Source organism: Lynx rufus, unplaced genomic scaffold, assembly GCF_022079265.1.
Source record: "Lynx rufus isolate CCGP_SWC_20201006 ecotype Redwood Valley unplaced genomic scaffold, mLynRuf1.p SCAF_6, whole genome shotgun sequence".
Lineage (NCBI taxonomy): Eukaryota > Metazoa > Chordata > Mammalia > Carnivora > Felidae > Lynx > Lynx rufus.
Window position 1 is genome coordinate 51,038,272 of NW_025814878.1, and position 27,693 is coordinate 51,065,964.

Here is a 27,693-nt window from a genome sequence, read left to right on the forward strand (position 1 = left end):
GCCCGTGTGCCCGGGCGGCGCGGGCGCGGCCGGCGCTCCTGCAGAGGGAGCTGTGCGCCCGGCCCGGCGCACGCACGGCGCCGCCCGCTCCCTCTTGCCGCCGCAGCCGCCGCTGGGCCCGCCCGCCGGGGAGGGGCTCCCGGCCTCGCCGACAGTTGCTTCCTGCTTCCAGCACGTCCTCGCCGCTTGCCGCCGGTCGGGTCGTGAGAGTCCTGGCCGAGAGCCGCCCGCCGCCGCCGCCGCCACCCGCTCGGCCCCTGCCCGCGCCCCAGCCTCGCCCCGCGGCCAGCCCGGCCGGCTCGCGCCCGCAGTCCGCGCCCCCACGCCGCCCCACGCCCGCCCCTGGCCATGCTGTCCTTCCAGTACCCCGACGTGTATCGCGACGAGACCGCCGTGAGTACCCCAGCCCTCGCCCGCCGCGGGCGCCGCGTGTGCCGCCGTCCCCGGCCCCTCTCCCCGCAGCCCCTCGCCCCCTGCGTCCTTCCCCTCCCCCTCGGCCTTTGTTTGCGAGATACGGGCCGGGGGCGCCGGGCTCCTCCCGAGCCGCGGGGGCCATGGTGGCCGTCACTGGCTGCCTAGAGGCGGCAGAGCCCGAGGCCAGTCGCCGCTTGGCCGCCTCCTAAAAATCAATGGGGTCAAGGGCAGACACCCAGGTAGGAATGGGCGTTTGACGGGATTGGGAAGACAGAACGTGTCACTGTTTTTTGACTGGAGGAGGCTCCTGCTTAAATATGGTGGTAGGAGAAAGTGTGGATGTATGTAGATGATGTAAAATTCAAAAACAAAGGCAAACTTTTTAAACTTCCAAATTTAAAATCCTTGAAGTTCATTCATTCGGTATTAAAACGTGCTTCGAGCGCCTGCCGTGCCCCGGGCCGGGTACCGGGCGTGTGGTGCGGGGGTTGCAGACACAAGACCGTGGAATGGGGAGGGTGGAGCGGTGACCCCGTAGTGTTGCAGTGCTGATCCAAGTTTTCCTAAACAAGAGAAGGAGTTGATGCGGGTGAGAGGAGGGCTTTAGAAGGGAGAGGGGATGGCCTTTTTCAGAATGAGTTTGTTTGGCTTAGTGGAAGGGTTAGCCATCATTTACATAAGCTGTGGATTAGCTCAGGGTAACTGTTGAGATCTAGTGGGTGGAAATCTGGGCAAACACTCTTTTTGTGTAAAAATCAATTTGGCATCTTAAGAACTGGAATGAATCCAAATGTGGGCTTGATTCTCTGAGGAATAGCCAAATATCACAGATTACTTAAAATAGAATCAGAATAAAAAATTTTTGTATATATAGATCTGTGGTGGTGGTTGTGTTGTTTTTCTGCTTCCTCTGACCTGATTTATGCCAGAACGTCTGTACTTCAAAGCACATTTCACTTTGGGTTAAAAGGTACTGAGGCTTTAAAGTAAAGGACATATTGTTTTAAATTAAGACTTCCAAGTGGCACTGATGCATTCATGGTTTCTTTGACCAGTGGCCATCTGGTAACCATGTTTTCTCAGTCTATTCAACTGCTTGCTTATTAAATTTACTTTAACAGCCCAAGAAGCTGTATTCCTGTGTTTCAAAGGGTTGTTCCCTTTGTGTATGGGAGTAAAGTGATCCTGCTGGAATGGAAAAGAGGGCAGACCAAGTAAGAAGACCTGAGTGCTAGTGCTGGTTTTGTCACTCACTAGCTTGGATGCCTTTGGGCAGATCGCTTACCTGTTATGGGCCTTCTTTCTCATATATGAAATGTTAGTACTGGCTTGGCCAACCACAGGGCTTAGGACTGACTTTTGCAGTAAGACTATCATCATTCATTTATTCCCATGACAGTCTGGCCCTGCAGTGTGCCAGACTTCAGTAATCAGAAGACCTGTGACTATGTCAGTTCGGTTCTTAAGGATCTTTGAGTTTTCAGGATAGATTAAAAGTAGAAAGAACTATCGGTTGTGTGACTTGATAAGTGTCATTTTAGTAGTGTTTTTAGTTGGGATTGCTTCTTGCTTAGTTTTTCCCTATTTGGGTTATCAAAATCCTGCCATTCTTGAAAGGGTTAAGTGAGGCTTTTATGAAGACGTCCAAAAGATTACGAACAGTTAACTCAAAAGGTTCCACAGATTTTGATATTCTACAGTTTCTTCTCATTGGAGAACTCACGAAAACCCTAAGCCTCATGGCCAAGGGAATATAGCTCAGGTCTGGCTTGGACCCTACTCTGTGGATCCCACGGTGTACTTATCCCAGCCCCGATAGCCTACATGGAGTAAGTATCTTTTTACTGTGACAGGGTCCTGATGACTAAAACCTTAGGCTAGATTTAGGCATTGGCTGAAATTGTCACTTTCTTTTCTAGGTTGGGTTTGGCTCTCTCCAGCAGGTGTTAGAGATTGCTGTAGCTCTCTCTCTGTCACTTGAACATTTTCAGCCGAATACCAGGCAGTCTTCTGTTGACCTGTGGGGTTGGAGCATACAACCGTTTTTGGTGAATTTCCGCCCTAATGAGCAGAAACTTGGAAACCATGATGCTTCCAATGCAATGCCATTGTCTGTACTGGCAGCATGTGCTGTCAGGAAATTCAGGCCTGCTGTAGGGGTTAGAAGAGTGTGTAGGGTGAGTGGAGAACACAGAGGAGAATGGGATTAATTTCCATCAGGGGGAAGAGATCATATGCGAATTGAGCCTGGAAGTTGGCCAGTTGGATAAGGTAGAAAGGACATTCCTGGCTGTGTGACCAAAATAAATCATAGTCATGTAGGGCTGGACGGTCGTGGACTTGCACTGTTTGCAGGATGGCAGTAAGGCTGTTGTGACCATCCATGGGTGGATAAGCTTGGGTGGGGGGTGGAAAGAAAAAAAAGTGGGGCCAGGTTTGATGGGCTCTGCCTACTTTGTGTAGGACTCTGCGGTTTATCCTGAAGTCAGCAGGTGAGCTATTGAATGGTACAAGTAAAATATTGAATGCTAACAGTGCCTTATCAGGGCTGTATTTTTAAAGTCTTTTGGGGAGATGAGGAATGGCTGGCAAACTTAAATCATAAGGAGAACCACGTACTGCCCAACTTGAGTTCAGGGGATATGGCTACGAGACCACCCCATCTGTAGGGTACGGTCTTGTAGAAGAAAAAGTAGGGGGGGCAGGGGAGTAGGGTGGTGGCATGAGGCTCCTGGGATTGCCTGTGGGCTTGCCCTGGAGAGAATCAGTTTCCTGTCCTGTTTAAAAATGCCTGCTGAACACCTGCCCTTAATTGGCTTCAGATGGTAATGCTGGTTCTGGGAAGATGGAGGGGTTTCCTGACCATACACACCGTTCGGGAGGTTCTGAGTTAGGGTCCAGGTGTGGGCCTGCCAGTTTACACCCGTTGTAGTTCAGTAGCAAGCCCCACAGGCTTTGGGGTTAGCTCAAAGAGGGTCACGGGTTCTACTGTTTATTAGCCACCTGACTTTTGACAGTTGCTTTAGCTCTCTCCAGCTTTAGTTTCCTCACCTGGAAAATGAGTTGGTAATAGCTTCACAGTGAGGTACCATGGCTGAAGTCTATGGCACAGTGTTTAGTTCACAGTGATCTCCAAGTGAGCCGTAAATCTGCAGCCTTCACTCTCTCCTGCTAACCTCTCTGAATTGCATTCCATATTCTGAAAAATAGGAATATCATCCACCCTCTCACAAGGTTGCTTTACAACACTGGGCACCATAGTGTGGATAGTGAGCGAATGTTCGTTGCTTTGGATCTAGTATTAGGCAAAACTAACATGATTTCCTGTGAATCTTTTCTGCTTTCTTATGACAAGTTAATGGATACGTCTGAGTTTTAGGAACATCATGATCGAGGAACATTTTTCAAGTGTCTGGTGTGTCACCTCTGAGGAATATTTGGGGAAAAGCTGTTGGCAGTGTGCTTTTAGTCCCGGCTCTGGTTCTGAACTCGGTATGGCCCTGGGCACGTTGCCATCTTGAGCCTGCTGTTGCTCCTAAAAATGTGGGACTGGAAGATCCTTTACAACTCTAAATTTTTCTGATTTCTTATTGTCAGAGGAAAAGAAGGTTGTTTTAAGCATATTTAAAACCACTTCAATGTGTGTAAAATGTGAAAGACTTGCAGATAAGAAAAGATACAAATTTTCATTGAGTGGTAACAGTCAGCTAACATTTTTTTTTTAATTTTTTTTTAGCATTTGTTTATTATTGAGAGACAGAGGCAGAGCATGAGCATGGGAGGGGCAGAGAGAGGAGGAGACACAGAATCTGAAGGAGGCTCCAGGCTCTGAGCTGTCAGCACAGAGCCCAACCCGGGGCTCAAACCCACAGACTGAGCAAGATCATGACCTGAGCCAAAGTCAGATGCTCAACCGACTGAGCCACCCAGGCACCCCTAACATTTTTTTTTTTTTTAACATTTATTTATTTTTGAGAGAGCAAGAGAGAGACTGTGAGCAGGGGAGGGGCAGAGAGAGCGGGAGACACAGAATCCAAAGCAGGCTCCAGGCTCTGAACTGTCAGCACAGAGCCTGACGCAGGGCTCAAACCCACAAACCAAGCGAGATCATGACCCGAGCCGAAGTCAGACGCTTAACCGACTGAGCCACCCAGGCGTCCCACAATCAGCTAATATTTAGAGAGCGTTTTCTTAAGGGTTCAAAATTGGTGATTTTATGAGAATTTGTCAGGAGAGATTCTAGTCTGGTTTTATGTCACCTGTATTTGTCAGTTGTTTAATGAGAACAGTTTCTGAGTGTTCCGCCTTAACTGACCATTCTTCCAGGTGTGCATTTCTCCAGGTGTTCTCTCATCTGGTACCAGATAAGGAGAGATGAAGGCCCTTTGCAGAAAGCCTGGGGTTTTAGGCACCAAGAGGTCCTTCTTAAACTGGCCAGCAGCCACACTGGAACTTAGACCAGCTGGGGAAACAACAGATTTTCCTTTTCTGGGAGATTATTTGCCTCTATTAGGGAATAGCCCTTACCTTTCGATGTAATCGACAAAGCAAGGAGACAGATTAAAAATTCATCTGAGATCCTGTCATTCTTGTTCCCAAAAACCTGTGAGAAACTGTAACAGGAATGTTGGAGTTGCTCAGAAGAGATTTACTGGAGAGATGTCCCTATGCTTTCAGTGACATTAATCAGGATAGTATGAAATGGAGAGATTTTGTGATGATTTTTACCTTTGGAAATTTTCTTTAGGCATAATCACCCGGGGAGCGGTGACTCCCGACTGCTCTTGTAGTGTGTGGGTCAGTTTCCGAGGCCAGGCCCAGGAATTTGGGCTTTTCAGGAGCTGGAAGGTGTCTCTGATGCTCAGCCGCCCGCGGGAGCTCCTTGAAGCCTTCCCCTCTGCTGGGCCCTGCTGCACTAAGCAGTTGTCTTTCTTCAAATACCAGGGTAGTCTGAATGGGTGATGCCTCTGTGCCTCTTTTTGTAAGCATTTTGTAACAATACACAAAAGGGAAGAAAGGCTGCAGTTTTAGAAATGTTCTTTCATTGCACTTACGTCAGCTTTTTTAAAGCTGCTATCAACTGGAATCATTCTACCGCACGTTGGTAACCTGCTTTTTGGCAGTTTAGACTTAAAGACAAAAACCAATCATGTTATATATAGCAGGGAGATTTTTCATCATTAGTAAGCTCAGCAAGAACAGAAAAGAAGCAAATCAGCACGTGCGTGGTGGTTCCTTCACAAACATGCCCTTCTTGCATCCCTGGTGCATTGTGCGATTCCATGCTTTGCCACTGACCACACATTTTCAAGTTTCTTTAGCACAGCGGCAGGCCTTTGTTTTGTGTTGTACAGACAGAGCAGTTCCCTATTCTGACCTTTCATCTTTCTTCCTTCTCCAGCTAAAACATTCTTTTCATGATGGGTGGCTTGACACCTTTGAGAACCTGCCAGCTTTGGTTCATGTGGTAATTTGGGCAGACACATTGCCAGTGAGCCAATTGGAGTATTTTACCTATCCTTATCCTATTTTTCCTCTGTTACATTCAGAAAATACTAATTTAATTGGGGTTAGACTCTAATTGTCCAAAACCACATTTTGTCTTTTGCAGGTACAGGATTATCATGGACATAAAATTTACGACCCTTATGCTTGGCTTGAAGATCCAGACAGCGAGCAGACAAAGGTAATTGGGGCTTATAATTAAAGATAAGGTGGTCTTAGTACCTTGCCCCAAACCCTAGACTTCAGTAGCTATGGCTTTTCCTTTCTGGCATCTTCCTGTGTTTTCTGCCGTGGGATGGTGAATATAGCTGTTGGTGCTACCACTTTTTGTCAAATGATCCATGGGAAAAAAGATGAAAGCATTTTTTGTCCCAGAGAAAAGAAAATGTTTGCAATAATGTTTATGGTTTATGGTAACACTGATGAAGCAAGAATTTGAAAGGAAAATATGAGAAAGAAAAAAAACTGATTTTACCAAGTAAAAATGAAAACTTAGAGAAAAATTATGTGAATGAAACGTTGCCTAAAATGTTTTTTCCAAAGGAAAAAAAATCTTATAAAGTTGGGCCTTGAACAGTGTGGGAGGAGGGGTGGGGGTGGGGTCGAAGCCTCCCCCCGCCGCCGCTGAAAATCCAACTACAACTTTTGACTCTCCAAAAACTTAACTACTAATAGTGACTGGAAGCATCACCAATAACAGAAACAGTCCACACACATTTTTTAAAAGTAGTGTGTGCTGTATTGTTTCAGTAAATTAAGAGAGAAAAGAAAAGGGTATTAAAATCGTCAGGACGAGAAAATACATTTGTAGTCCTATACTGTAAACAGTCCATGTGCAAGTGGACCCACACAGTTCAAACCTCTGTTGTTCAAGTGTCAACTGTATGTTGAACAAATACCAGGTCTTGAAAACTGAGTGTTGGTCTTGGATTACTTACTGATTTTAATGCAACAAAAACAAAATGAACCAAATTGTAAATATAAGAACATTCTTATATTTTATGGAAGTAATGGGGTGAAGGGAGAATTTTCTGCTCTGCCTAACAATGCAAATCTTTACTGTTCTTTTGGAGAAACACATAGTATTTTGAGCTGAAGTCTCATTCCATTAATGAAAGTACCCCTGAGTGCTATGTCCCACAGATGTTCTGTCCTTGGAGTGCCCAGATCTTGTCATGTAGGATTCATCCTTACATATACTGTAAGTTTGTTAATCAAGTTTGCTTGGGTGAAGGGATCGTGTTTCTCCAATCCATGTCAAGTTCCTTGACTCTTACTTTATAACTATATTTACATATTACTTAGTGCATGGGAATATGTATGCTATTTCTAATATGCTCACTATCCCGGAAATTTATTTGAACTTCTTTAGAATCCCAGAGTACATTTCCATTTTTTAAAAAAGCAATGCTAAATGCACTCTGGGTGGTTTTCCAGACCTGCTGCCAATAAGCCTATGTCTTAGCTCCTCCTATGTCTTGTGGTCCCCTGCCACCATAAATACCGGTGTTCTCTGGAGAAGTCAACTCAGGTTTCCAAGGCAGTTCAGATTTGCCAGGAAAGCATTCCCTCCCAATGTGGGTCTGGCTAGTGGGCTTGGGATTCTCCCCTTGCCCATTCCCACCTCCCATTCCTGCCTGGTCAGTCTGTGGGGTAACAGATTGCACCACTTTTAAATCCTTGGGAAAGGGGCGCCTGGGTGGCACAGTCGGTTAAGCGTCCGACTTCAGCCAGGTCACGATCTCGCGGTCCGGGAGTTCGAGCCCCGCGTCAGGCTCTGGGCTGATGGCTCGGAGCCTGGAGCCTGTTTCCGGTTCTGTGTCTCCCTCTCTCTCTGCCCCTCCCCCGTTCATGCTCTGTATCTCTCTGTCCCAAAAATAAATAAACGTTGAAAAAAAAAAATTTTTTTTAAATCCTTGGGAAAGACCTTGATGAGGAAAGGAATGGGGCAAAGGGCTTAGCCAGGCATGGTAGTCTGTGCAAGAGGAGAAAGTAGAGGCAGGAAGAGGTGGTCCTGGAGTAAAATTCATGTCGTCTCTTTCTTCTTCCTTCATTCCCATGCACCAGCTTGCCTGCTTTCCTTTCTTCCACCCTTTCCTCTTCTTTCCAGCAGGTGTGTCCTTTTTGGCTCACTGTAGAAACCCTTATAACCTCTTCCCTACCTTTTGTCCTTGAAGTAAGCACACCACCATTTTGAGATTTTCTAATGGTTTTTGCTTATACCCATAGTCCTTCTTATCTCCCTTTCCCGACTCCTCAAGAAAGACAAAGGTCTCATGGGTGAGAATTATTGGTATTCGGGTTTTCAGTTCTCTTTCATGAAACATTAGTTACAAAGGTGGAGGGATAGAGATTCCACGATGAGAAATAGATGGGGATCTTTGAGAGTGGGTGGGGCTCTAACTCTGCAGGGAAGGCTAGGAGGCTTAGGGAGCAGATGTGGGGCTGCCTCCTCACCTCGACCCTGCCAGGAATGACCTTGATCACTTGGCATTGGCCTGAGCCGAGACAGGGATGGAGCCTGGGAATGGAGAGTCACAGGCAGCTACCTAACCTGTAATGGATGGGAAGCACCAGGAAAGGAGTGAACTTCCTGAGTGCATCTCTTGGAAAACTGCCCCAAAGACTGTCTCTGTGATGATTACTTTGAGGTATTGGCTACAACCTGAATTTCTTCAGGCTTTGATGGTGATTGAGGGATTCAGTAGTGTCAGAGTGACCCAGTTTTTGCTTATGTGTTAATGAACACATGCTTTGCTGTTCCTTAATTGATACTGGCTGGTCCTGTGGTTGACAAGCCACTTATTAGTAGATGAAAAACTTTGCTAGTGATCTTACAGTTCACATTTGCTAGAAGCTAATGAGTATATGCTATTATTTTCATGGTATACATTTATTGGGTGCTTACTGTGTGCCAGGCACTTCATCGGTAGCTTTGCATCCCCTATCATTTAATTCTCAAAGCCTAAAGCAGAGCTTTTTATTTTCCCCATTTTACAGATGAAGAAATGGAGTTACTGAGTAATTAAGTAACACGCCCAAGGTCATTCAGCTAATAAGTGTGGAGGTAGCTAGGTGGTTATCAACTTTATGTTAAAAACTAATAAAAGGGAAAAGACTCTGGGTGTAATAGCTTTGGGGGAAATATATTCATGTCAGTGCTTGCCGTGGGTCTTGGCCATCCTCCTGCGGGTACTATGGGCTGTGGCCGCTGTGCCCACACTGGCCTGTGCGGACAGCTGCCCTCGGGTGTCAGAGTGGCTTTGAACCTTTACCTCCTCCCTGCAGTCTTCTCACACACCCATCTCCCTCCTTTCCAGACAGGTTCGTTAATGACCAAGGCTAGTAATATCATCTGGTTTCTGAGGAGTTATTTTTTTCTAATGTGTTTTTCTAACGAGCAGAAGAGCAGCACGAATATTTCCTGCTCATGGTTAGACACATGTACACAAAGGTGTATTAGTCACACCTTGATGTAAAGAGGAATATCTTCACATAGCCTCCAAAACAAAGAAAAACCAGTCAGGAAGTGAAGAACATTTGTAGCTCTTTTATACTAAATTCTGAAATGCTATCAGGAGGTCTTTGATTTAATCTAGTATGTAATATGGGTTATCCATTCCTGACAGTGACTGGCATTTAAGGCTTTATCCCTTATAAAAGAATATCAGAGCAGACTTGTAACTTAAAAGTAGGAGGTTGTTGAATCTAGATGAATCCCTTAAAGCTGTCAAGGCCCATATAATCCTATTTTATAGGAAATGCTCCAGATCGTAAAAGATCCTATACAACAACTCACTTGACTCTCTGAAGCAAATCCAACCTTGATATGGAAACTTGAGATACTTTGTACAGACCAGTCCTACCCAGTAGATACATACCAGCTACATGTATAATTCAAACTTTTCAAGTACCCACATTTTAAGAAGTACAAAGAAACAAATGGAATTATTTTATAGTACTATATTTAATTAGTATTTTCAAAATATTAATATCTCAACAGGTAATCAATATAAAATACTATTAAAATATGTTCCTCTTTTTTGCAACGAAGTTTTTGAAATATAGTGACTATTTTACACCCCTAGCATGTATCAGTTCACAGCAGCCACACTTCAGGGGCTCAATAGCCACATGTGGCTAGTGGCTCCTGTGTGGGACAATGAAGATGTAAGGACCAACCTTTCTTGTGAGTATAAAGAATATAAATGAATGTTAGTAGATTTAAAAGAAAGTTGAATTTATCACAGGAATTAAGGAAGAGTTTAATATAGAAATAGATTAAATAAAGCTATATAATTATCCTAATTAATATTAAAAAGAAATTAAAGGGGTGCCTGAGTGGCTTAGTCAGTTAAGCGTCCGGCTCTTGGTTTCAGCTCAGGTTATGATCTCATGGTTTGTGGGTTTGAGCCCCACATTAGGCTCCGCACTGACAACACGCAGAGTCTGCTTGGGATTCTCGCCCTCTCCTGTCTCTCTGTGCCTCCCCTGTTCTTGCTCGCTTACTCTCTCAAAATAAGTAAGTAAGCTTTAAAAAATTAAAATCTAAAAGTACAGTTGGAATTACAGTGCTTTATCAAGGTGACATCTCATCCAAAACAGCACCTTAAATACTAGGCTAAATGTCTCTGTTACTATGATTCTTATATGTTCACAAAGCTTTGATCAGTACATTAAAACATGAACCAAAATTTGGAGAGAAGAAAGTAAAAATCATGAATTGTAGATTATATGATCATGTATCTAGGAAGCCTAAGGGAAACAAATGAAAACTTACCAGAATTAATGATTCCATAAAGTGATTATGTATAAAATAGTATGTACAAAAGAAATACAAAACTGTCAGCTCTTATGTACCATCAGTAATGAGAAATTAACCCATCTGAGAGCAACAAAAAGCAAACACTTGGGAATGAGAAAGAGATTTTGTGCCTACTGGGAAAGTAATAATGCCACTTTGAAAATACAGAGATTTCTCAAAGGCTCAGTTTGGAGTGTTATATCTTTTTTTTTTTATTAAAAAATTTTAAGTATATTTATTTTTGAGGTGGGGGGACAAGCAGGGGAAGGGCAGAGAGAAAGGGGGAGAGAGAGAGAGAATCCCAAGTAGGCTCTGCATTGTCAGCACAGAACTTGATGTGGGGCTCAAACCCATGAAATGCGAGATCATGAGCTCAGCTGAAACCAAGAGTCACATGCTTAACCAACTGAGCCATCCGGGCGCCCCAGGGCGTTATTTCTAATAGTGAAAAATTTCCAACAATAGTGTAGTGTTTAAGTAGAATATGTTGAATCTGTTCAATGAAGTAATAGGTGCATCTGTTAAAATGTTGGGCTATAAAGATTGCGTGCTAACATGAAAAAGTGCTTGTGGTAGAATATTAAGTGCGAGGATAAAAATTACAGTGCTCCAAGTGGTTACAACATTAAAAACGACCTTTGTAAAATGATTGTAGGAGAATCTATATAGGGATAGAAACTAAACAACAAAAATCAGATAAAGGGAAAGTTCTGGGTTAAAAGCACTTTAGAGAAGAGCTAAGTATGACTCTTGAAGCATCTGAACCGTAGTGAAATCTCACTGGTGTAAGTGGAACACCCAGGTGACCTTGGAAGTTTTCAGCATGAAGAGCTAGAGAGGGAGGTTTGCAGTCATTAAAAATGATTTAGAGACTAAATAGGCAGGCCCCAACAGGCAGTTAGCTCCTACTCTCATTTCAACAGGCATCTCCAGCATGTCCTTTGTAGATCGTAGGAGGCACTTTGGAGCAGTCTTCCTGCACACCCGTATTTGACGCTGAGGTCAACTTGAGCCTTCAATCTAATAACGAGGCTCTGCTCCCCTGTCTTCCATCCACTGACGTTAACGTGCACATGATTGACATCCTCATCTTTAACTTTCTAGATTTCCCTCCTAGAAACAAGAAACAAACCCCAAACCCCACCCTCTGTGTAGCTTTTCTCAACCTCTTTCTTCCTCTTCGTTGGTGTCCTGGCCCTTCAGGGGTGCCCTGGTCAGTTGTTATTTCAGATTTTACCATGTGCCATCTCCCTTTCTTCCTCTGTCCAGGAGTCACTCCACACGCCCCGTCACATAGCTGACCCTCTTCCTTTGTCACCATACCCGGTAATATTGCCCATCAACATAGACCAACCTCCTCAAATCCAGAAACTTCCCAACCCTATGTTCTTCACTGTGCACGTGGACCACATGTTCGGGGGAGTGGTGGAGACTTGCATCTGTCCTGTCCAGCAGACTGCTCTGCCATTTGGCCCTGCGTTGACTCCCAAGTCCCCAGACTCTGCTTCCATTGCTCTCACAGCTGAGATGGCAATCTCACTTTGAGGTCACTGTGACACTACTAAATGAGTATTTGTCTTGGCCTCTCTGCTCACTGCGGTGCAGTCATTCCACCCTGTTTGCTCCCCTTCCTGATAGTGTGATAAATTCCTCTCTCTACATCATTGGGCTTGGTTTTGCAGCCCCAAGGTCTAGACGGAAGCAGTGTCCTTGTAGGCTCTTCAGGAGGCTCTCCGTCTTACCCCACGTTTTGTGGCTCCAACTTCTTAGTTGCATATGCCAGAAGTTGTTACTGAGTTACTGAAGGGGAGATACAGAGAATGGAGGGATTTTTACCTTTCAAGGGATAGCCCTCTTAATTGTAACTAATTGTCAAATCTGCCTTTCACAGAAACTCTGTCCTGGGACTTTGGTACAGCAGTAGCTAAGTGTAGAATATGATCTGCATATACCTAAGGACTAATTTTGTTTTCTCCCTGAGAGTGGCCCTAGGCAAAATGAGAGCCACAGCAAACAGCTCTGTTTCCTTGGTGGATCTCACGAGAGAAGAACGTTAGTGAGAACCAGCAACAACAAAACAAAACAGTTGTTTTAGTTTATGTTCATTTCTTCTGATAAAATAAAATTGCCAACTGTGTCAGAGAAGATCAAAGGAATACACAACATAGGTCTTCTCTAGGACATTATTTGCTCTCCCTTCCCATTCTCCCATTGGGCTGACTAGTTGGAGATAGCTCATTACACCTGCTGAGAAGAGGCTGAGAAACGTAGGGAGGAGAGCAGGGGTCCTTCAGTCTTTCAGAGTAAGAAACCTGGACACGTTACCTTTCCCTTCCCCTGTCCTTACACTGTTTCCTTCTCTGGCAGGGAAGATTTAAATCTTAAATGACTTCTGATCATCTCTAGGATATTGAAGCAGCCTAGGATTTCAGTGTAGGTATTTTAGTGTCACAGAGGTCAGTGGAGAACAAAGTTTAAGGAGGTCAGCACCTGCTTTCAGGCATCCTTCCTGCCTATTGTGAGGTCTGTTTTCTTGTTCGTTTGCTAGCTTTTGTTTTCATTGTTAAAGGTTAACCCTAAACGTACGTAGTGTGAGGAGTTTCTGCTCTGTTCCGGTACCAGTCTGGCCCAGCTCTCCCTGGACACTGGGCTTTCCCTAGCATGGAACCAGAGCCAACCTGTGGAAGAAGTAGCTTGGAGCTGGGTGAGCAGAGTTCATTTGTCCAGTTGCATTTCTACAGCAGGCCACTGTGCTGTCGGGCTGCAGAGCCAGCAGAGTTGAAGGTTGCTCCCAGGACTTCCAGTGCTTGAAGGGCTAGTCTCTGAGCCAAATGACAGCAGATGAAGTTCACTGGAAATTAATTGGCTTGGGTTTATGATGTTCTTTGAAGACTTTAGGACACACTGAATATCCTTTTCGTGGATAGTTCTTCATCCTGTGCGCTTGCAGGCACTCCTCATATTACTTCTGTTGGGAAGCAGTGTGGAGGCAGAGAATATTTGCCAAATGGGACTGCAAGGCAGAACACACAAATCAGAGCTCTTGTCCTTCCATTTTCTTGTTCTATGACCATGGCAGGCTACCTAGCCTGGATTCCTTTTATTCGCCTATAAAATGAGTATTATAGAAATCACTTCCAAGGTTTTACTGACCTTCACCTCAGAAAATGCACAGAAGAATTCATTTTCCGTACCTGGCAGAGGTCTGCACAAAGATGGTGTAGCTTGGGGCACTGCTGCGTAACCGTAGCGGGATATAGACCTTCAGACGCTAGTGCTCCAGCCGCTTAGTCAGAATGTCCAACTTCAAAGACTCTTCTATTTTCATCCAGAAAACTAAGAAGGATTTTCCTTTCGAATCCTAGGTGTTTAAGATAAAGAGGCTCACGCTCTGTGCGTTGGTATTTTTCCATGGGACTGTGACTTCTAAGTGAGGTTCCCGTGTTCTAAAGCGTGATGATTAAACTAGGGCAGAGATTACCTTCAAACTATCTGGTAGTACCTCTTTTAACTGGGGCCTTGTGAACGCCCTTGGCAAAGCTGGCCTGTGAAACACTCGTCCACCCATTCATTACTGTTCCATGTAGGACCTGAATTGGGAATTACTACTGTGCTGTCCTTCTTGATTGGAAACAGGAGGCGCTTTAGGTAAATATGTTACCACATATTATCTCAGGTTCCTAAATATCTCACTCATCACCTCCTTTGGAAATGTTTTTCCTTATTGTAGTTTGTAAATACACTTCTTATAAATCCACAGTGGAAATATGTAATTAGGGAAACAACTTCCTTTTGATGTATGGATGGGATAATCATCAAAAGTATGAGGAAGTTGCTGGTACTGGACCATCTTCTTTTCTAAGTGCTGCTGGCTTTTTTTCTCTTTTCTCATGCCTTCTATAACCAGGGTTTATTTATTTTGAGAGAGAGCATGCACATGAGCTAGGGAGGGTCAGAGAGAGAGAGAAAAACAGAATCCCAAGCAGGCTCCATACTGTCAGCGTAGAGCCCTATGTGGGGCTCGAACCCACGAACTGTGAGATCATGACCTGAGCCGAAATCAAGAGTCGGACACTTAACCGACTGAGCCACCCAGGCACCCGTGTAACCAGGGTTTTGATGCAAGCAGCAGAAATGGATTCTGGCCAGCTTTAGCAAATAGGGAATTTATGGCAAGGATGAGCCCAGCTCCTGGGGTAGACTGAAGGGCTAGGCTTGGCACAGACAGGAACCAGATAGTTCTAGTGCAGAAATTCCAATTTTCACCCAGCACTGCTAATGGCATAAATGATCTTCACTTTTTCAATTGCCTGTCCCTTGTTTAGTGACTCTCCCAGGAGAGGGAGTTTTGATTGGCCAAACTCCAAATGTGTGCTCACTGCTTGGCTGAACTGTGGTAATGGGAAATTTGGTAGAAGCCCCTGGGACCCTCTTTGGCTTTTGTACCGTCAGGAAGCTACCTGGAATTACTGTCTGCTAAGAAGGGAGGACACTGGAAAGGGAGAATGGATGCCGGCTACCCGAAATGCCACAGGTCTGCTGGCTTCATCCTCTCTCCCTTCTCCGTATGTGTTCGTTCCCTTCCCTGTTCCCTGTCTTTCCTCTCCTATCCAAGCTTACCTGTGTGTCCACTGTGGCAAGCATTAGATCAAACTGGGAGGAGGAACAGACACTCTGTCAAAAGCCAGACAGATGTGGCCCCTGCCGGCATGGAATTTACGTGTTAGCACAGGAGAACCAGCGATTGGGGGTGTGCAAGCCACTTAACCTTCGAGCTGCTAGAGTTCTGTGCTGAAAAGAGGCTCAGACACATCCTGAGTCTCATTTTAGAAAAGCAGACCCCAGACCACTGACAAAATGCTTGACGTGCTTGAATACATTTAATAGTGACATCTTGCCTGTGGGCAGTTACTTGACTTTGGTTTTTAATCATCATGGTGTTACTATGAGAAATGCTGGTCTCAGATATGTTTGGGAAAACCATTGGTAAAGAGCTAACAACTGAAGAACTGAGATAACTCTGACTTCTCCCGGCCTCTCTTCCCCACTGCCCCCAAACTTAGCTGTCTAAAATCCACTCACCACCCCATGCTGCCATTTCCAGGGAACAAAGCACTTAGTCATAAAAACCACCTTCGTTGGGCACTTAGTAAAATATAGGTCTCCAAACTGTAATTCTGGAGCATCTGATTTCAGTAGAAATCTCTGTCTCCCAGATAATTCTTAAGGTCCAGAAAGCTTGGGAAAACTGCCCTAGAGAATGCTTAGACACGGTTAGAGAAAAGTGGTAACACCTTTGATAGTAACACCACTTTCAAGGAGTCAAAGTCCTAGTCGATGCCTCACTGTTGTTTATAGCATCTTTATAAATCGGAGGGACAGTGTTTGTGGTTCTGACGTTTTCATTGGGCGATATCAAGGCAAGTGTTAGAATAAAGACTTGAGGGACTCTCCTACGTAATATTGTACGGCACTGACCATTTCTGTCAGCTGTCTGTTTCATCATACACGTGATTCTTAGGAATTCCAGTTCTGCCTCTATAAAATCTCATGCCTTTCTCTTCTTTCTTTCTTTCTTCCTTTCTTTCTTTCTTTCTTTCTTTCTTTCTTTCTTTCTTTCTTTCTTTCTTTCTTTCTTTCTTTCTTTCTTTCTTATTCCTACTGACACTGCTCTGGTTCCGGCATGCATTGCCATTGTGGTAGACATTCAGTAGCTTCCTAACTTGTCTCCCTTCTAGGATTTTCTTTCTACCCTGTTCCCCCCAACAACTAATGGGAACCCTCAGAGATCTTGGAACCTGCATGTTCATGGGAAGGCAGTGGGTAGGATCATTTAATGAGCAGCTTCGGAGGTAGAAAGGCAGGTTTGAATCTTTACGCCACAATTTCATCAGATGTGATGTTGGTCATATTTTTTTAACCACTCCAAACTTCAATTTTCTGATTTATAATTTGGAGCAAACTACTCTGTATGGTTGTGGTGAAAATTAAGTGATAATTTTGAACCATGCAGCAAAATGGTGGATACAAGTAAGTGCTTGATAAATGTTTGCCACTGCATTTATTGTAGAGCACTTTAAATAGCATGGAAATTATCTGCTTGATAATTTAGAGCTATGTGGGACAAATTCTTTTGTTGCAATTAATTCTTAGGCTCTTTTCCTCCACTTTCTTTCATGGTTATTGCCCTGTTCAGATCTTTCTTTCTTTTTGGATTGATTTTTATCCTTTGTATTTCCTAGAACATTGCCCACATCATTGAGATTCTAAAATGTACCAGCATGGGGTTAGTGTAATATCTCTTACGTCCCCAACTCTACTCTCCCTGTCCATGGCTATGTTTCTTCATCATTTCTAATATTGAGTTTCTGCAACATTTCTCCCCTTTCCTTGATTAGCTTAGCCAGAGCTTTGGTTGAGTCTGTTGTTTACCTTTTTAAATTTTTTTTTTTTAAAGAAGACATTCGAGGACTTAGAAGTTATACTCTTTTAATTTTCTAGTTAATTTCTTCTCATGTTCTTTTGTTACTTTAAAACTTTGATTTGAATGCTTAGTTTCATTCCACTTTCTCATGTACTGATAAGACACCATTCGTGTAGATACACCTTTCTCAGCTCCACCCACCAGGACTCGGGCAAACTTTGGGTCATTTCCTCCTCTTCCTAGGCTGCTCATGTTCTACCAGCCTCACCTTGCTCAGCAGATGGCAGGACTCCTGGAAGAGCTGTTAGGATGCCGGATTAGTGGTACTTGAAACCCAAGTCATTCCAGCTCATGTGAAAAAAGGAGCAAAGTGGCTGTGATTGGCGACCAGGGTGTAAGAGCCTTTAGGCACAGCCTGATCCAGGAGTGCACATGATATTTCTGGAAACCTGTTTCTCTTTGTCTCTCAGGTCATCTGCTTTTCTCTGATTGTTTTGTTTTCCAGTAGCCTCTTCCATGTGGTAGGAAAAGATGGGCCTTGTCTCTTTCAGTTTTACTCAGTCCTCATGGTCCCAAATCCCATAAGATAACTTCTGTCTGCCAGTATGCATCCCTGTTACTGAAAAAGGGTTCTGGTTGCTTTGCCTGGGTTCATGACTCCTTTATTGACTTGCCTATAGAGAAGAATGGATGGAAAGACTGCTTACAGAAATGGATAGGGTTTTTTTTTTTTGTTTTTTTCACTTTTTTGTTTTTTTTACATTTATTTATTTTTGAGAGACAGCATGAGTGAAGGAGGGGCAGAGAGAGAAGGAGACATAGAATCTGAAGCAGGCTCTAGGCTCTGAGCTGTCAGTACAGAGCCTGACACAGGGCTTGAACCCATGAACCGTGAGATCATGACCTGAGCCGAGGTCGGACATTTAAGCAGCTGAACCACCCAGGCGATCCGATAGGGTTTTCTTATATGAAGAATGTAGAAAGGAGTTAGCATAGTTAGAATACAGACAGAGGTAGCAGTAACGTCATATGACAGATGGTGCAATCTACTGGTACTCAAAAACAGTAAAATCTGATGGAGAGAGAGGGTAAAACACAAACTTCCTGAAAGCATAACTGTCACTTTCCAGACCCGGCTTGTTTATTCGAATGCAGAGCACCTCACCTGTGCCAGACATACCTCAACCGTCACAGTGTGATTGCTGTCCTTCAGGACAAGGCACACCCAGACACCAGCACTGTGTGCATAAGTCACAGAACAAGCCCTTGGACCCAGTGCAAGCCTCATCCTGTATGGGTGTTCTTCCTGGCCCTGGATCAGTCCCTGGATCGAGGGTTGGGGTGCTCAAATGGCCAGTAGAAGTCACACACTGTTCCCCCACTCTATCAGTAGGACTTCTCAAGGGTACCAAGATACAGATATCACCTTCAGATGTTTTGCCACATCTCATGAATTTTAACTCTTTAATAGTCTTGTTTTTCTTGTTTTCTAAATATTACTGTTGCTGTTTGGATTCTCTTATTGAAAAAAATAGTTATTTAAGAGAGGATGTGTATGCATTTAACTTCTTCATGATCAGGTTTTTAGTTAGGTTTAGATTTGAACTACTGTCTGTCCTTGCCAGGTTTCTGGTTAGTAGCATGTGCCCCAAAGGACCAAGCCAAATGGAGTTCAAGTTTCAGCTTTGAATGGACTTCCTAGTAGTGACTAGATTTGAGAACAAGACTTGACTGTAAGGTCAAACTGATTTGCCCATATGGGATGGGCATAGGAGGTGGAAAAGAGACCTGGCTGGGATTCTGGAAGGCCCCACCTGTACTGTTAATCACATGCAGCTGGAAGCTCAGTGTGAGCCTTCCTTGCCTGAGGGCGGACGGTCCCAGAGAGAATAGGTGCACCCACTCTGGGGTTTTAATGTTAAAAGACAAGCCCCATAGAGTTGGGGCTCTTACCACTTGAATTCACTCTTTCTCCTCCTGGGGAATAAGTAAGTAATGGGTTTGTGGGGCTGGGAAAAGAAAGTAGCATTGTGCTTTTACTGTGACCTGAATCCCCTTTTTTTCTTGGAATTTAAGATTTCCTTTGTTGTCTGAGGTACTGCTAATTATTTAAAAATGTTCAGTGAGTACTGGAAAATATGGGATACTCATTTCTCTTTCTCTTTTTGTATATATTTCTCATATTAGTTTTATAAAATATATTATTTCCGTTCCTTTATAGTCTCAATTTCTAGACCTGTTTCCTGAAGCAGCTGCGTTTAATTTTCTGTTTGGCATGACCTGCCTTCAGTTTGCTGTGTGACTGTCCAAATCTCTGGGCCCTGAGTCCTGGAGCCTCATGGATGAGCTTTACCTTCTTTTTTATAAGGGTGTCCCTGCACTTGGAGAGTCATATCTGAATTCTGCCATACTCCCAGCAGTGAGAGGGGACCCACATATGCATCTCCCTCTGGCCTCCAGGAAGCACTCAGCCTCCTCGTGGCTGGGACCGTGTTGTTCTGCCAGACCTTCCTCTGACACCAACCTGTTTTCTTCAGAAGCCCCTGAAAGTTGCTTTAACCAGGTCATATACACTCATGCATATGTCTGTGTGTATAATTTGCAGCAGAAACTCCTCAAATGATGGTGATGGATAGCACCATTCCTAGTTTTTGTTGTTTATTTGGGAAGAGTGGAGGTTGATAGCCGTGTGCAAGTTAATGTCCTACCTAAGACTCCCTCTTGGTCATCTTGACATCTGCCTGCCCCACTCTCTCTCACTCCTGCCTCATCCTGGAAATAGTTTCTCCTTTATTCTCTTGTAGCATTTCCCTTTATCCCTGATTCATCTGTTTAATCTTATGTTAATTGTGGTGTTTTATATATATACAGCTAGTTAGTGAGTAACTGTATGCTTCATTTTTACTCATATATGTATGAGTTATGCTTATTAAAGGATGTGAGGTATTTTGTGGATTAAAATACAGTGCATGTGAGGACAACTTGAAGAAATTCTTTCTGAAGACAGGGTAAAGGAATCTCCAGCTCCCAACCTGAGTGACCCTTTGCCAGCTAGCTCTTCTTTCCTTTTCTTTCATGGTGGTGAGACTTTAAGATGAGCTCCTACCAGGGGTGCCTGGGTGGCTCAGTCGGTTGAGCATCTGACTTCGGCTCAGGTCATGATCTCATGGTCTGTGATTTTGAGCCCTGTGTCAGGCTCTGTGCTGACAGCTCAGAGCCTAGAGCCTGCTTCAGATTCTGTGTCTCCCCCTCTTTCTACCCCTCCTCCACTCATGCTCTGTCTCTCTCTCTGTCAAAAATAAATAAACTTAAAAAAAAAAGATGAGCTCCTACCAGAGTTTTGTGTGCACAGTACAGTATTGTTAACTACAGGCGCAGTGCCATGCAGCACATCTCTAGAATTTACTCCGTGTGCATAACTGAAACATTGCCTTGCTGTGGAGCTTTCTAATCTTCAAGGGAAGAGGGAGGTATAAGCCAAGTTTCTTAGTCCCGGGCAGCTATTCAGTGCGCTTACATCCATTCATTGCTATAAAATCCAAACTGTTGATCTTCTTCAGAGGCTCAGCTGCAGGTGTCATTAATGGGCTTTCAGATTCCAGTCACTTGGACAACACTCTGTAATCGACTGTGGACGCCGAAGCTTCTTGAGGAACGAAGAGAATTCTTTTTTTTTTTTTTTAATTTTTTTTTTTCAACGTTTATTTATTTTTGGGACAGAGAGAGACAGAGCATGAACGGGGGTGGGGCAGAGAGAGAGGGAGACACAGAATTGGAAACAGGCTCCAGGCTCCGAGCCATCAGCCCAGAGCCTGACGCGGGGCTCGAACTCACGGACCGCGAGATCGTGACCTGGCTGAAGTCGGACGCCCAACCGACTGCGCCACCCAGGCGCCCCATAGGAAAGAAGAGAATTCTAATTCTCCTCACCCCGCTCCTTTATCATCATGGATGTCCTCCAGTTTTGTTCGTCTCTTCTTGCCCCTTTTCTCCCTTTCCCCCAATTTATTCTAATTTCTAGACCAAGAAGCCAAACTATTAAATCTGTAAGTGACCAAGAAGGTGTTTCCTGATTAAAATACCAGAAATCATATTGACAGTCTGTAGAACCCTAAATTTCACAAAGCCCCTTTATAGAACATTTGCTGTCTTGAGCATGAGAACGATTTGCCCAAGTTATAAAGAATTTGAGACTTTGAGGCATTTGACCAGTTTGGTTTTACGTGTAGGTCTTTGACTTGGAAGGACATAGTCTTTAAAAACTGCTCTATTTAGAGTAATTGGTTGACTATCATCGGTGGATGGGTGGGGTGACAAAATTGATCATAATACTCCTAGAATTGTATCATTATTTAGTAGCATTATGCCTGGCATAACAGTCTTATGAACATTTGAAACGAGAAAAGCCAAAGTGTCTGCTTCAGTGTGAGATGGATTCGGTGGCCGCAGTTGTGTCTGTACCACGAGACGTCTAAAAGAAGTGATGCAAGATAGAGGAGTAGTTGAAGAAGACGGTTCCACCTTTCCAAAGCAAAGGAACTGAACACCTGTGTGTCTTGGGCCCACCTTGGTCCTACTAGAGCCTGAATAGGGCCTCGATCAGCCTCAGACAAACATAAACCAGAAGGGTGAGGGACACAGAGCCCACACAGTGCCCTCCTCAGAGGCCCCTCCAGTGGAAGAAGAGGGGCCAGCCAAGAGCCTCAGCACACTGGGATCCCAGGGTGGGAGCCCTGAGGAGCTAGAGCAGTCTGATGAGGCCCTTCTGGGAAATAGCCATCGAATCCACACACGAGCGTACACGGTGCCCATTTTTCTCTGCGCCCCATCACAGTGGTCGTTCCTGCTTCTTCTGGAGACCAGCCATTTCACTTGGCCTCAGCTCTCCCTGGACCACTGGCCCACCTTCCTGACTTCCAATTTTGCTTCCCTGGTTTATTCTTCATCCAAAGCAAGGGTAGATGTTTCAAAAGATAAGCCAGATTTTGTAACTACCTCCTTTCCCAGTCATAGCTTGTTTGCCCCTAGAATGAAGATTCAAACTTCATAACTGCCACCAGGTGCCGCGTGATGAGGTGCCGCACGATCAGCTCCCGCCTGGGTCTTTGCTCCCTGTCACTCATTCCCAGCCTCACTGCCCTCCCTGCTCTCCTTCACACCTGGGAGCTCCCATCTCCCAGGGTCCCACACTTGCCATTCCTTGGCCTGGAGCACTTCTCCCGTCTTTGCATGGCTGCTCCCTGTCGCCTAGCCTACCTTAATTCAGAACCGCCTCAGAAGGGCCTCCCTAGCCACCCTCCCTCCTCCTTCCCAGTGCTTCCCAGGCTCTGTGGTGAAGGACTGGTTTTTAAATTTCCAAACTGGTATGGATTGATATTTTTGTAAAACATAGCAGAGATGTCACAGCGATGTCACATTGCTCACAGCACTCCCTCTCAGGCTTTGTCCTGGCCTCATCCCGGGCAGGTGGCATACAGTTCAGGACCAGCACAGGCTGCAGATGCTCATGATTACCCTGCGTGTGGCCTTCGGACTAACCATTCTCTGTAACCCTCTGGCTTGTGTATTGTCTCCCCCAGTACAGTGTTAGCGCCACGAAGGCAGGGAGCTTGTCCTGGACTTGTCACCTCTCCATCCACAATGCCAAGATCAGTGCTGATGCACATGAGGTTTCTCTTAAGTCCTTTCCGATGCTCCAGGACCCTGACGTGCCTGTCCAGCCCCACCTAACACAGGCGGGGGGAAAATCATAGGAGGCCTGGCTTCCTTTCTCCCCCCGGGTGTCTGCTCTTACTCATCCCACATCCGGAATCAGGCATGGAGCCGGCCTCAGCCTCTCCTACTGTGACTGGAATAGAGTACAGGTGGCCCTTGAACAATGTAGGAGATAGAAGTGCCAACCCCCCGTGAGGTCGAAAATTCCCTTATAACTTTTGACTCCCCCAAACTTTACCGATAGCCCACTGTCGACTGGAAGCCTTACTGATAACATAAACAGTCAATTAACATGTATTTTGTGTGTTTTTTGTATTATGTACTGTGTTCTTATACTATCGTGAGCTAGAGGAAAGAAAATGTTACAGAGAAAGTCATAAGGAAGAGAAAATACATTTATAGTACTGTAAAAAATCCACAAATAAGTGGACCTGCCTGGCTCAAGCCCATGTAGCTCAAGGGTCAGCTGTAATTCTGCTTGAGTGCTCTTGCTAACTCACTGTTCACCTTGACCGGGTGACTTCAATACTGCATGCCTCAGTTTCCGTGTCTGTAAAGTAGACAAGGCATTTCCTTCCATCATGAAATCAGTAATGCTCTTGCACACACTTTGTGAACTCCACAGTCCTGCCCCTGAGTGGCTTTGGGGCTGTACACTGATACTGTAACCAAAATAAAAGCCCGTTTCCTCTTTGACACTCTTTTTAATGAGGCGCAGTGGAATCAGCAAACTTCTTCTATAAAGGACTATGTATTAAATGGTTCAGATGTTGAGAGCCACATAGGCCTCTGTTGGGTTGTTTTTGTTTTCCGACTCTTTAAAAGTATAGAAACTATCGTTAGCTTAAGTGCCGTAGGAAGGCAGGCCAGGGTGAATTGCCAGTTCCTTGGCAATAAGCATTTGGCATTATATTTCTTTGGGACTCAATACATTTTATTTTCTGTTTGAATGAAATAAGAAATGTGACCCATAACAGGTTTTTTTTTTTTTTTTTTAATGTTTATTTACTTCTGAGAGAGAGAGGGAGAGAGGGCGAGCAGGGGAGGGACAGCGAGGGGGAGACAGAAGATCCAGAGCAGGCTCTGTGCTGACAGCCGAGAGCCCAGGGTGGGGCTTGAAGTCACGAACTGCAAGATCATGACCTGAGCCAAGTCAGATGCTCGACCGACTGAGCCACCCAGGTACCCCCATAACAGTTTTTCTTGAATGGATCATCTTGCAAAAAGGGTTGTTCATTATTTTAGTCCTACTTTCTACTCTTTCTCTCATATTCTCAAGCACATTATAAATATCAGTGAATTTTAGAACAGCTTTCTCTGAACACAGAATCATGGTTTTCCAGAGCACAGTTGGTGGTTATTGTAGGAGATCCCATTTGAAGACCATTTTGAGTTAGGGTGGGCCCTTGGACCTTGATGATCCATCCAAAAGTAGAGGCCAATGATAGCGCATTTTCATCTGTCATTCAAAATATATTATGTTCTTAATTTCCTGAAGTTTTCCTCTGAGAACTTACCTGTTTGTAAACATCAGATTGAACCTTCAACTGAATTTAGAGCTAATATATTTATTCTTGTTTCATTTCTTACTGATAGCCAGAGGTGAATATTCTGAGTCTGAGTTTTCATAGTATGAAGAACTTTCTAATTGCTTACTTACAAACAGGGTAGGCTTGGGTATAGTTGATCTGTTGTGAAACCTGCCCCTTGCCCTGCCTTTGCTGCCAGACTTCCTGCAGACCATTTCTTGCCCTTCTTACAAACTGTTTTTGTTGATATTCTTATCTAATGCCACCCATTCTCCAATTTTTAAAGAATATTCTTCAGTTTCAAATTTTAACAAGGTTCTCTGAAGTTGACAAGGTAGGAGGCCTTAGGAAGACAGCATAGGCAAAAGCAAAACTGGTAAAATAGCACCTTTGTATATGTTTCTTTAATTCTGATGGTTTGTGGGATCTCAGACTACTGACTAGGAAGGCTGGCACCTTGGCAGCGTGTGAACGTAGTCGACTGACTGCATGATCTTAGTACAGCAGACTGTGTTTGTTAAGGGAACAGATTCAAGAGTAAACTCTGCCCCGACCTGGCTGTCTGATGTTGGGCAGCTTTTCATCTACTCTGAGACTCAGTTTTCTCCTCTGTAAAGTTGGGCTAATAACAGAGCCTTCTCCATAAGATAATTGTGAGTTCTAAATGAGTTAACAGTATGTAGTTAGTGCCATGAAAGGACTAGTTATCATTTATTGAGGGAAAAATATGCTTTCATGGATATATATCAGTGGATAAAATTCCATATGGAAAATTTTATGTCTGACTTGCTTTTTCTATTTAAATTTTCTCTATAGGCTTTTGTTGAGGCCCAGAACAAGATTACTGTTCCATTTCTTGAACAATGTCCTATCAGAGGTTTATACAAAGAGAGAATGACTGAACTGTATGATTATCCCAAGTATAGTTGCCACTTCAAGAAAGGAAAACGGTATGTGAGGTTGCTTTTATTTTTTTTACTTGTCTAATTGAATGCTTTCTTGAAATACAAATTCTAAATAACTTGCCATTGATGGAATTAATTCACTCTCAAGTCAAATCATTTCTGTGCTTGAGTATGAGAATAAAAACTTTTGGTCTGTTGTCCATATTCTTAAAATTATAATTAAGAAATTTAGTAGAGATACTTCCTAGGGAAAAAAATCTAGATTATAGGAAGTTATTGTTGTCTTATGGCTAGTAATTGGTGAGATAGGATGATTTGCAGACAGCAGTGGAGATTTGTTTGCCTCTAAGATTCCCTTTGGCTTATACTGCTAGAAAGGATTTTATTGTATGGGTGTCTTTCACCCAGGAATGGAAATGGCCAGGGGGCGGCACCTATCACTAATTCACCTCTCTTGTTCCTCTCCCTTTCACACCTACTTAGACATATTCTCTTGTTCTTTTTTTTAAGTCTCTGGAACCATCATCATAAATTTATTGAGAATTTCTTAGACCCCCCCTCCACTGCCTTCACACATGTGCACGAGCGCGCGCGCACACACACACACACACACACACACACACACCAGCAAAGTACCGTCTACATGCCCCGCTGCCGCTTGTTTTTGTAAATAAAATTGAAATGGCACACAGACCTGTCCATTCATTTACATATTATCCATAGCTGCTTTTGTACAACTACAGAATTGAGTAGCAGCAGCAGAGACTCTATGGCACACAAAGCCTAAAACATTTGCAGTTTTGCCCAGTACAGAAAGGGTTTGTCCACCCCTGCCCTAGCGGCTTGCCGAGGGCAGGATCCAGCATTTCGTTTTAGAATACCTGTGTTCTTTTCCATTGAAAAGAAAAAAAATTACTGCTTTCTTTGATTATCAGTTTTCATTTTAGCAAATGAAGCAGGCTTTATTTGTTCCCATTTAGTTAATATGCAGAATTATGATAAATTATTTGAGTACCTAAAACAATTCAGATAACTAACTCTAGGCACAGGGAGGTGGTGGGACCTTCCATCCTAGTCCCCACGTACGTATGTCCCTGGCATAGCCCATTTGCAATTGAACCCTTGTGTGTTGTTTTTCTTTTTGCTTGTGTGTATTTGATTGAACCCCACAAGTGGAAAACTCTACCGCTAAATAAAGACCATCTCTGTCCCCCAGGTATTTCTATTTTTACAATACAGGTTTGCAGAACCAGCGAGTATTATACGTACAGGATTCCTTAGAAGGTGAAGCCAGAGTGTTCCTCGACCCCAACATACTCTCTGACGATGGCACAGTGGCTCTCCGAGGTGAGTGCTACACAGCCAAGCCCACAGGAGTCCCAGGGCCCTCACTCACGGCTCTGACGTTGCTGCAGTCCCCTCACCTCTGAAATACCAGACGGGATGGACCATATTGTGCAACAGATGCACATGCAGTATCAGGAAAGCTAATTTTTGCACAGTATCTTTGGAATACATGAGTAGCCACGTGTTTTGGTGGCATGAAGCAGAACTGGAGAATAATTCACACTGGACCCAAATTAGCTTCCAGGGCTTCTGAGATATTTAAGTACCAACATCATTGCTTCTAACATCCCTGAGACCTATCTGTGTTTAGAAAAAAAAATCTTCTGTAAGTAATTTAAGCTCTACGAAGAATGTTCCGACTATAAATATAAAATAGGAAAGAATATTTACAAGATCTCTTTCCTTGGTGGGGAGGAAGTGATCAGAGTTTTAAACTTTAGCTGTCAGTATTTTAGAATTAAAAGTAAAAAAAAAAAAAAAAAAAACACAGTCTTGTAGAAATTAGACCGGTTGATACCCTGTTGCCTGAAGATGCAAGTTTAAAACCCAAATCATTAAGTTTGGCCTGTAGTGACCACATGTCTCCTCAATAACTCCACCCCAAGATAACCTCCACAGTCCATAACCATTACTGTTGGTTTGTGCCACGAGCACTGGTTCTAAGGAAGGAAGTTGGTTCTTCTCTGGTTCTATGCTTGAATAGTTGTATACTCTGGGAATCATCTCTCGTTGGTATCCTAGATCTTAATGAAGTTGGCTCAGCATTTCCCTGACTGTTCCCTGCAGTTCCCTGGCTGTAGCATCCTCTGTTTTGTAGAGAAAGCAGAGGTGGGGGTTCAGCCTGCGGAATTGAGCAATTGGAACACGGTCGTCCTGTAATCGATTAGGTGGGAATCAAAAGGCCCTGTTGTAGCAGCGCTTTGGGAAGACCATTCTGTGGAGCCACTCAGCCACTTCATGGGTCTTCCCCTCTTCTTCCTAAATAGGCTGTGTATGTAAATGATGGTCCTTTACCTAACTCGTGTTGAAAGTAATCAGTATTGAAACTAA

General features: G+C 44.1%; 1 protein-coding gene across 1 annotated transcript in view; it reads left to right on the top strand.

Annotated features, from left to right (window-relative positions):
- The first annotated feature begins 312 nt into the window (after window positions 1-312).
- PREP (prolyl endopeptidase) overlaps window positions 313-27,693 on the top strand; it is a 120,502-nt gene continuing 93,121 nt past the window's right edge. The window contains exons 1-4 of the mRNA XM_047102400.1: window positions 313-393; window positions 6,026-6,100; window positions 25,208-25,341; window positions 26,513-26,643. Of these exons, the coding sequence (XP_046958356.1) occupies window positions 349-393; window positions 6,026-6,100; window positions 25,208-25,341; window positions 26,513-26,643 (385 nt within the window). The 5' untranslated portion in view covers window positions 313-348. The remainder of the gene's footprint in view (window positions 394-6,025; window positions 6,101-25,207; window positions 25,342-26,512; window positions 26,644-27,693) is intronic.